Consider the following 10,336-nt stretch of genomic DNA (forward strand, 5'->3'; position numbering starts at 1 on the left):
TGCAGGCGACGCGACGACGGTAGACGGGGGCGCGGTAGATCTGGGCGTCCAATGCCTAGATCTGACACCGGCGAGTGGTGCTCGTGCTAAGGCCAACTCCACCGCGCGACCTTATCCTATCCGGTCCCGTTCGTTTGGGGTAAAACAGATAAAGTAGGCGGCCCAGCGCGCGACGGTCCGGACTTATCTGTCCGTTTTGTGTCCGGGCCAACCCATTTCGAGCGCAAATTTGCGCCAGGTTTGGGTCGCGGTGGACACCAAACGGACGCGCACTCGTCCGCGTCGGGGCCGCGTGGCAGGCGGCCACCTACTTCCCACCCGCCCACATCAATGCGCACGAGCGGGCGGCCCCACCTATCATCCGCATGTCGAACAGTCGCCGTCCTTCTTTAAGTGGGAAGCGTGGACGGATCATCGTCCATACTGCCCCACGCCACCCCGCGGCCTCCTCGAAACCCGACAGCGGCGACCACGTCCCAAACCCTAGCCAAGAACTCGCCGGCCGACCGCCCGCAGCCATGGGGCTATGGAACTACGGCCACAAAGGCAGGCACGACCGCGAGGCTGTCTCCTCGTCGGGACGCCGCTGCGGCTCGGTGAAGAAGGAGGAGACGTCGTCGCCATCGCCACCACGCCGGGCCCCCGCGCCGCCCGCGTTCTCCATCGCGCCCACGTCCGCCAGCGCGCGCAACCGGCATTACGTCCGCGCGTCGTTGTGCCGCCGTTATTGGGAGACGAGGACGCCACTCCCCTAGAGTGACGCCCATCTCCCCAATAACTGGCATCTGTCCGCCGACCGGGTCCCGATCCCGACGAGCGGCCGTGCGCGTGAAGAGGAGATCGAGCGCCGCCGCCGCCGCCTCCCCGACGACCTCTTCTATGACCCCAGGTACGCCCCCGACTCCGCGCTGTGGGACACCTGGTTTCGTGACGAGCACGACACCAGGCGCGCGTCCTTCTTCGTCGGCACCTCGACGGGGCCGCGGCGGCCACGACAGGGGCGCGCCCAGGAGCGCGGGCGTAGGCGGGTGCGCGGCGTCACGCCCACGCCGTCGCCATCGCCGTCTCCGTCGCCCCCTCCACCTCCTTGCATGTCAGCGGAGGAGGAGGCCCGTCTCCTCAAGCGTGTCATGGACGACTCCATGTACACGCACGACGAGCGGCAGTGGGACGGCTTGGAGGAGGCCATGGCCCTCTCTGCTGCCGGGGACGTCGCCTTCCCGGAGCTCCAGATGGTGGCCGTGGAGGACGAGAGGAGGGAGGACCCGCCGGCCGCGTTCCAGCAGCTGCTGGGCCAGGGGTGGGGCTGGTCCTGCACTGCTCCGGAGATGTCCGCCGGCGTGGGCGTGAACTGGTGCCCCACTCCGCCGCGGTCACCGGAGCGGGAGGCCTCGCCACGGGAGGAGGTGGTGCAGGCACCTCCGGCCGTCCAGCCCGCCCCCGTCCACCACGCACCTTTGGCCCACCTGTGGACGCCGCCGGACTACGTCGACCTCGTCAGCGACGATGACGACACCGGCGGCCAGTGAAGACGGCGACGGCTACGGCACCGACGGGCGCGGCAGGAGCGCGCGGGAGGTGGAGGCGTTTTTTTATTTTGTTTTATATGTTAATTATGAAAACTGGGCCTTTTAAGTGGCCGTGCAAACCGGGCCTTTTCGTGGCCGTCCCCTATATATGTTTTATGTTTTTTAAAATGCTTTTATTTAGTTTTTTAGTTATTTCATTCTAGTTTTTATATTTGTTTTATTCACGTTCACCCCGGACACGATTTGGGGTGTGGCCGCGCGGTGCACGCACGCACGACCCATTTAATAAAGGCGGACACGAACGAATTCATCGGCGCCCCAAAGAAACAAAATTCGGCCAATCCAAACGTTCGTTTGGGGTCGTGCGGTGGAGTTGGCCGGAGGCTCGGGGCGGAGGCCCAGCTGGGCGCGTGTGCACACCTGTGCAGGTTTGGAGATGCAGCAGGAGGTGCGTGCTGCACGGTGACATGTGCATGTGCGCGGTCGTACCGTGCTCTCGTTGTGGTCACCAGGGCGTGCCGGGGCGGCGGTGGCAGCTATGGGTAATGTTTGCGGCCGGTCGACCGGCTAACGACTCGGCCGGTCCGACGTGCGCCGCATGATCGTTCTCGATCCTGCGACTCACATGCACGCTGGACACGCGTTGCCTTATCCTTTTGGACGCGAAGCGCTATCCTCTGTATGCACGCGAAGCTTCCCCGCCATTCATTTCTTCGTGAGCTGAGCATCTCTCTTCTTCTCAAACCGCACCTCCACCTAGCGGCACCAGCGATGAACTGCCACCACCTCTGCGCCCCGCCCACGCGAAGCTTCTAGGCGCTTCCCAACCAATCCCGGAGGCGGCTTTCTCTGGCGAACTCATCCCTTTTCTCTCGTTACAAGCCGTGCCCAACCCACTCTCCCTCTTCGCGTGTCAGTAGAGGGGGGTGGATGCCCGAGGTGATGGCGCGACGGGCGACGGCAGCTCTGCGTGCGCGCGGTGCCGATGAGAGGCGATGCGGGGGGTGCTGCGAGCGTGGGCAGCGAGCTCTCCGGCAACGTGTTTTTTTTTGCTGGAACGGGACTTTTTTCTTGCTGGAACCTCCTGTTCTTTTTGCTACAATCAATTTTTGTTGGATTTGATGTTTGTGGGATTTATGCTGGAACCAGACTAAATTGTTGTTGGAACCGGCTGTTTCTTTTGCTACATTCAAATTTGTTGGATTTTGATGTTTGTGGATTCTTTTTGCTGGAACCAGAGTAATTTGTTGCTGGAACTGGGTGTTTCTTTTGCTACAATCAAATTTGTTAGAGTTTATGATTTGTGGGATTTTTGCTGGAACCGAAGTAATTTGTTGCTGGAACCCTCTGTTTCTTTTGCTACAATCAAATTTGTTGGAGTTTGATTTTCGTGGAATTTTTGCTGGAACCAGAGTAAATTATTGCTGGAACCGGGTGTTTCTTTTGCTACAATCAAATTTGATGGATAGTTTGTGATTTGTGGGATTTGTTTTGTTGGAAGCAGCGGTTGCAATGCTAGAACCGGCATCGGCAGGACCTGCAACTGGCCAGGGCGTGTTTTGGAGCTGCATCCGGCGAGAAGGGGATGGTACTGGCCGCCGCCGGCGGAGGCGCTGAGATGCTGGAACCAGCTTCATCGGGGGGCTGCAATGATTGTGTCCGGAGCTGGAACCGAAGGAAGCACGCAAGATGCAAGCGGGGAGGTGCTGCAAAACTCGAGCGAGCTCGGCGGCGGAGGGGGTACTTCAAGCTCGCCGGTGGCGATCCCGTGAGGCGGGGTTGCGAAGAGGGCGTCCGCGGGCGTGGTGTTCGCGAGGGAGAAGGGGGAGGAAGAAATAAGGGGAGCGATTGAGTGATCGTCTCTGGTCTAATCGAAGGAATGTGCGTTGACCGGCGCCTATCACCCGCCTGGCAGCTATTGCTATGGCTAGGGAGGCAGATCTGACGTGACGCGTATGGTTTTGTTCCCGGCAAGCGCGGGGCTCTTCGTGGCATGAGGTGCTGCAACAGGTTGTTGTGTAGTTGTGTTTGGCGGCAAGGGGTGGATCGGAGGTCTGATGTGCAACATGGTCAGCTCCGGCGATCCGGGCCATCGGAGCGGGTTGGTCTCTGTGTGTTTGTTTGGGCGTCTTCCATTGCGTTCTCCATGCTATAAACGAGAGTGGGCTTGGCCCATGTGGTATCCTAGTTTGTATCTCTTTTCTCTCATTTTTTCGATACTTATTTTGAGATGAAGAGGGTATATTATAAAGAACAAAGAAAACTTTGTATCTATTGAAAAGAAAAACCAAAGTTAGATTGCAAACGGAGGATTCTATTGTAGACTCCTCATGTTTATTGAAGACACGAGTTAGGTGGTTGACCAAACTACATGCGCGCGCACCGCCGATGTAGTGGAGGAGAGCGTATATCCTATGCACTAAAGATTGTTGAGGACAAACAAGTCCACGCGAGCTCAAAAACACTTACAAGTTCTAAATATTTTGGAAATTTTCATCTACCATGTTGCAAGATTTTAAATCCAAATTCAACCCATACTCACACAACACCTACTAAAGATTGGAGTCGTGGGAATTCAAGATTGATGAAGTTACCATAGACGACTCATTGTCGATGAAAACACCGTCTCTCACTAAAGGAATAATCCGCTTTAGACGTCAAACCGGGGTTTGATCTCTGGTGGCCTGGAGGTACATCTATTTTAACAATCCGGTTTTGGTCTCAAATGCACCGAATACACCCCGAGATCAGTTGCACCAGATACTTCTTATATCCAAATAACCCCGTATGGTTTGCTTCTAGCTGTATGTATGTCTAGCTAGTATCCTAATTAAATAAGGACCTAGATCCAAATTACGTGCAAATCTGGCGTTATTTAATTATTATTGAAAGGTACTACTAGTATGAACATTTTTCTGCTGTATGTGCTCAGATGGCATCCACACCAAATAATTAATATCGCTAGAAGCTCCAACTTACCAAGGCTTTGCTGGATGCACATCCATTACATTAATAAATCCACTCTTATGCCAGCGCATGTCGATCATCTGAACCAATCATACGATATTTGAGCGCAGATAAGCAAGATTAAAGTAAAAGGTAATGAAAATTATGTCACCTTTATTCTCGGTCGGATCGGCTACAGGATAATAAACATGCGACAACACCAGGAGTAAAGCAAAAGATCAAACCATCATGAAAAAATATTAGACAAAATTCTGGTGCACATTAGTTCAAGTCAGTTTTGCGTGCCTAAAAGACCAACTGACCTCAAAGGTTTCAGTCTCGCTTGCTGGGTCATAAGCGGTAGTCACTGTTACCTCATGCACCTCACCTCTATTATCAGTTACGTGCATTGGGTGGGACACACATTTCTTTAGCGAGATATCCATCAACTCACACTCAGTTGAAATGCAATGGCACATCTACAAGTAATAAGACAAACAACCTGTACTTACTGATTTAACATACGTAAGAACATAAAAATATGAATGGTACTATTAAAATAGGCATGAAGCATTGAAGCATAGTATGCTTTAATAGCGGTCATTAAATGTTATCATTTCTCAAGAACAAACGAGTGTGATGTGTAGGTATGAAGTGGATCATTTTATCCTTGATATTGATTAGTCATGCATGCTGCTTTCTATCACTATGTTCCTAAATATTTGTCTTAGATAATTCAGCAAGTAACTACATACAGAGCAAAATGAGTGAATCTACACTCTAAAATATGTCTATGTAGATCCGTATGTGGTAGTCCATTTGAAATCCTTAAAAAGGCAAATATTTAGAAACGGAGGGAGTACATACACATATACATGCGTGTACATTTAGTAGGAAAATTAGAAAAGCAAAGTAAGCAATTTTGACATTAGTGATCACACCTCGTACGACCCTGTGTCATTCCATGACACCTCAAGAAGTTGTATCGCAGTCTCCGTCTCATTCAGCTGATCCATGATTACCCCCATACTCGGCCTTTTGTGTCTATCAGCGTCCACGCAACGTAAAGCTATTTCAATGCATCGCTTTGCTTGTTCTGAATATGATTTATATAATGATGTTGTATGTAGCCTATTGTTCCAGTTCTCATGTACCTACAATATGGGACATAAAGCATCATGGAACATAAAAACATTAGAAGTATTACTCAAGAAATATGTACTATAAACTGATATCAACAAAGTCAACAATTTCTCTTACAAGCTCGATGAATTGTTCGCAAGACATTTCGGCAGTTCTGAAGTAGCCTGTTGGTCCAGTCATTATCTTTATGATTACGACACCTAAACTGAATATGTCAAACTTAATTGAAATTATAGCCGCGTCTATGTATTCCGGTGGTACATATCCACTGCATGGTAGGAGTACATCATATATGTTATAGTATTTACAAATATTTCAATTCACATGGGAAATTAATTAGCTTACGGTGTTCCTATAGCACTTTTTGTCATTTGTGTTAGTTCTCCACCAAAGAGTCTTGACAAGCCAAAATCTGCTACTTTCGGAACCATGTTCTCATCCAGCAATACATTGGCTGGTTTCAAATCCAAATGATACATAGGAGAATCCAGTTCGCCGTGAAGGTATTGTATACCCTCACAGATCCCCTTAATTATGGAATAGCGTGTGCACCAATCGAGTCCACTAGATTCATCTGCAGCACATAAAGCACAAACTCAAAAATTGTGTGTTATGAATCATTAATTAACATGCTAACTTCTAATACAAAAAGACTGTCATGAATCACACCAGAAAGGAATTTGTCAAGGCTTCCATTAGGCATATACTCGAAGCAAAGCGCTCTTTTTGTCATCTCCGCAAAAACCATTTTTCCATTATACGGTAAGCATTCTCGCTGAGTTTCATGAGCATAGCCAAGTAACCGCACAATATTATTGTGTTGGAGGCTTGCAAGGTTGCGATACTCCTTCTCAAATTGCTCATCATCAAGTCCTGGGGTGTAATGGAGCAACTTCACAGCAATTGCTTCCCCATCCTCATACTCTCCCTATTCAACATATCAGATGGATGCATTATTTGATTTTCTGTTTGTAGTGATATTTGAAACGCCCACAGAGTCTCACTGTTGCGAAGTATGGCGATCTAGAAACCATAAATACAGCTTAAATCATACCATGTAAACTTTTCCATACGAACCAGCACCAAGCTTCCTGTCCTCAGAGAAACCATTTGTAATATTTTCTAATAAATAGAAGGACATAAGCTTTGGCGACACACTTGCACTGCACATGTTTTTTCTGGTAGAAGAATTAACAGAAAAACAGTTAACCGGAAAAAAAACTATATGTAGGTTTACACTATGCAAGCAGAATAAGCAATAAAAATTTATGGCCAATTTAACCTCTTCTTCTCTCCTTGTTGACCTCGACCTGTATCAATAGAGAAAACCTGATCCATGCCTGAAAATACACATCAAAAATCCAAAATGAGCTCTTTTATACCGAAAAAGGCTTTCGCCCCGCTTTATACATAAAGCAAACCGCCACGAGCACATACAAGGACTAGTTCAGAAACACACGCCCAAGAAACACAACAAATAAGTTCAGAGGTACTGCTGAGGGCACAACTCAACAAGCCCAAAACACACACGACACACAAGATAGGCTCATCCGGGGCTAAGGCCGGAGAGCAAGATAGACGACTAATCACCTCGGAAGAAAGGCCGGAAGCATCAGCGCGCAGGTCCAGGGTTTGGATTGCCGACATCAGGGCCTTCTTACGCTCGCGGAGGTCGCGCCCTAGGTTGGCGCCCCACCCCTTCATAAACTGCCGACCACGTTTGGCGCAGGCGTGCCAAGAGTCGACAACGGAGACAGTGAGAGGGTGCGAGTCTCCACCCAGCGCGCACAGACCGCGTCAATGAAGCCCGCTTGGGACAACCAAAATGTCTCAAAACGGAATCGGGGCGGGATCGGGGGACGCTCATCGGCGGAGGAGAGAAGGAGGGGGACGTGGTCAGAGCCAATCCGAGTGATGGCCCGGAGTGAGGCAAGGGAGCAACGAAGGTCCCATTCTGGAGAAACTAGGACCCGGTCCAGGACGGACTGGGTCGGGGCTACCTGGCGGTTGGTCCAGGTGAACCTGGCACCAACCCGGTCAATCTCACGGAGGCCAAGATCGGCAATGCAGTCGTTGAACATTTGCATCAGGGCAAAGTTGACGTTCGCATTGCTCTTGTCCTCCGCACACCTAAGGAGATTAAAGTCACCCCCCACCACCACCGGCAGAGAGGCAGCCGACACCTTCTTGTTGAGCTCCTCGAGGAAGGAGGCGGAACGGCTGTGGTCGGTGGGGCCATACACAATAATGACCTCCCACTTGAAGTTGATGGAACGCTCGAAAATCTCCATGCTAACAAAGAACTGTCCCCGGTCCATACTACCCACCTCGAAGGTGGCGTCCTTCACACCTAGCAGGATGCCACCGGAATGGCCCGCGGTCCCACTAGAAGGGAGCCAATGCCAGGCGAAGAGGTGGGAGCTAAGGCGGTCAAGCTCAGGAAGGGAGAACTCCGTGCGCATGGTCTCCTGAATAGCCACAATGTCAATGTGTTCGTCACGAATGTACTCGATGAGTTGGCGGCGGCGGCCGTCATGGCCGAAATCGTGGATGTTCCAGAAAAGGGCACGCATCACGCAACCATTGAGGGGCTGCTTGACCCCAGGACACGAGATGCGCTTTGGGCGCGGAGAGCGGCAGTACGAGAGAGGGTACGACCCCGAAGCTCGGAGGCGTCCAGGGGAGGGATTCCACCAATCCTTCGAGGAGGGGGTGGTATGGGGTCTGCCGGCTCAGAGGATGGGCCGGGGGGGGGGGGCGAGAGTAGAGCTGACCTAGCCTCAGCCAGCTTCCCATCAAGGATCTCGCGCGCCCTAATGGCCGCGATCTGGGCTAACGGGGGGCCAACCTCCCCCCTAAAGATAATCGCGGAATCAGTCGCGATCTTCACCAGGTTTCCAAGAGCCATCGATTCGAGAGCCGAAAACGAACAAGTAGCTACCGAGGGAGGGACTGAAGGGGTACCTGGCTCCAGGTTCTGTGCCACGGCATGAAGCTCCGCCCGCTCGCGGATGGGTAGTGTCGGGCTCCCCTCCGGGCGTGCCGCGTCCAGCCGAGCGCTCCGGTGCGAGGCAGTAGCCGGAGAGGAGACTGAACGGGCACGCGGGAGAAGGCCACCACGCGTGGAGGCGGAGGCGGGGCAGCCAAGGGGGTGGTCACCTGAGACTCCCCCTCCAGGCCCGAGACCGCAGCGGGTAGAGACTGAAGAGCCAGGATCGGAGAGGAGGACTGCAGCTTTGTCGGGGAAGACGGCGGGGGAGCAGAGGCCTCGACGAGCGCCACCCGGACCGCGGCCGGAGACGGTAGGGGAGCCGACGGGGCGGCGACGGGGGAGGGGCCGGGGGAGGCCTCGGCGCCCCCAGCGAGCGGCGACGGTGGGTCCAGGGTCACCGGTCCCGTAGGAAGTAGAACCAGGTCAAGACCCGGGTCGCCTAGAGCAGTAAAGACGGGGGAGCGTGGGGAGGATGCGGGGCAGACGACCAAGCCCACACTGGAGGCGTCGCTGACAGCAGGGGACTCGGCCCCCGGGGTGAGGGTAGCCAGGTAGGTGGAACCAGCGCGACCTGGCGCCCGTGGCCACCATCGGCCGGAGGAGAAGGGGAGCGGGACGCCGACCGAGAGGGCGAGTCGTCCAAGTCCTCCCCGTCCTCCGACCGGCGGGGGCGAGGGTGGTGGCGGCCGTGGTAGTCTCCACCGGCTCCCGGGTTGCCGTCAGGAGGGCCATCGTCGGTGAAGCGAGGGCGACCGACACGGTTGGGAGGCTCGGGGGCGATGCGAAGGTCGTAGCCCTGGTCGTTGAAGAAGACACGGATGGTGACGTGCATCTTGGAGGAGTCTAAACACTTGACCTTGACCCAGACCTCCTCCTCCTTACGGAGGGAGAGCTCATCCACCACCACCACCTTGCCCAAGATCCTGGACATCTGGCGGATGACAAGCTCAGAGCGGGTAATGTTGGGGAGACCACCCACAAGGAGCCAGGCGGTATCCAGCACAGCCACCGCAAGGGCGTCGAGGATCGGCTCAATGATGTCGACGACAAGCTGGTTGAGGGCGAGGGTGATCCGGCCACTGCGCGTGGCGTACCCGTAGCTGACGGAGTCGGGGAAGACTACGATGAAGATGTGACCGGCAGTAGGGTAGCCAGCCAGTCCCAATGGCAGCGGTAGAGGTGGTTGAGCTCGGCCTCAATCATCTCCGGGAAGGCCACCCCATCAACCACAGTAACGATCGCCTGAAGGGAGGGGGTGGGTGGGGGGAAATCGGGGACCTCGAGGTGAAAGAAGCCCAACCCCTCGATCCCGTGCCCATACATCATGAGCTCCGACGTCACTGGGCGAGCAGGACAAAGCAGGGCAGGATGGCCAGGGTCCTGGCAAATGTAGCAGCACTGGGGGTTGACGCAGTTGACTTGCGAGTGCCCCGCCACCCCGCAATTGAAGCACGGGGGACGAGGAAGGTTGGAGACCGGGCCCGGAGGTGGGGCAGAGCCCGGAGCCACCGGGGGAAGCGAGGCGGGGGCGCCCCGTCCCTGCCCGTGCCGTTTCTTCTTCTTGGTCGGGCCCTAACGACCGCAGGATGGGCCGGAACCCGGGGCGGCCGAGGGAGCCGGCACCGACGACGACGCAGCATGGGGCGGAACGTACTAGCGCGGCATCGTGGAGGAAGCTGGGACCTGGGGGCGGGGAGCAGCGGGAATCGACGAGCGCGGAGGGGAC

General features: G+C 54.2%; 1 protein-coding gene across 2 annotated transcripts in view; it reads right to left on the reverse strand.

The window, feature by feature from the left end:
* Positions 1 to 10,336, reverse strand: part of LOC123186116 (receptor-like serine/threonine-protein kinase ALE2) — a 30,600-nt gene that overhangs the window by 17,632 nt on the left and 2,632 nt on the right. For both annotated transcript variants that reach the window (XM_044597910.1, XM_044597909.1), the window contains exons 2-10: positions 6,901 to 6,958; positions 6,673 to 6,796; positions 6,288 to 6,546; positions 5,964 to 6,192; positions 5,736 to 5,886; positions 5,417 to 5,629; positions 4,799 to 4,954; positions 4,648 to 4,668; positions 4,509 to 4,576 (exon numbers count right to left, since the gene is read on the reverse strand). In XM_044597910.1, the coding sequence (XP_044453845.1) occupies positions 4,509 to 4,576; positions 4,648 to 4,668; positions 4,799 to 4,954; positions 5,417 to 5,629; positions 5,736 to 5,886; positions 5,964 to 6,192; positions 6,288 to 6,546; positions 6,673 to 6,796; positions 6,901 to 6,956 (1,277 nt within the window). In that variant the 5' untranslated portion in view covers positions 6,957 to 6,958. The remainder of the gene's footprint in view (positions 1 to 4,508; positions 4,577 to 4,647; positions 4,669 to 4,798; positions 4,955 to 5,416; positions 5,630 to 5,735; positions 5,887 to 5,963; positions 6,193 to 6,287; positions 6,547 to 6,672; positions 6,797 to 6,900; positions 6,959 to 10,336) is intronic.

The sequence above is a fragment of the Triticum aestivum genome, chromosome 2A, assembly GCF_018294505.1.
Source record: "Triticum aestivum cultivar Chinese Spring chromosome 2A, IWGSC CS RefSeq v2.1, whole genome shotgun sequence".
NCBI classification, from domain to species: Eukaryota; Viridiplantae; Streptophyta; class Magnoliopsida; order Poales; family Poaceae; genus Triticum; species Triticum aestivum.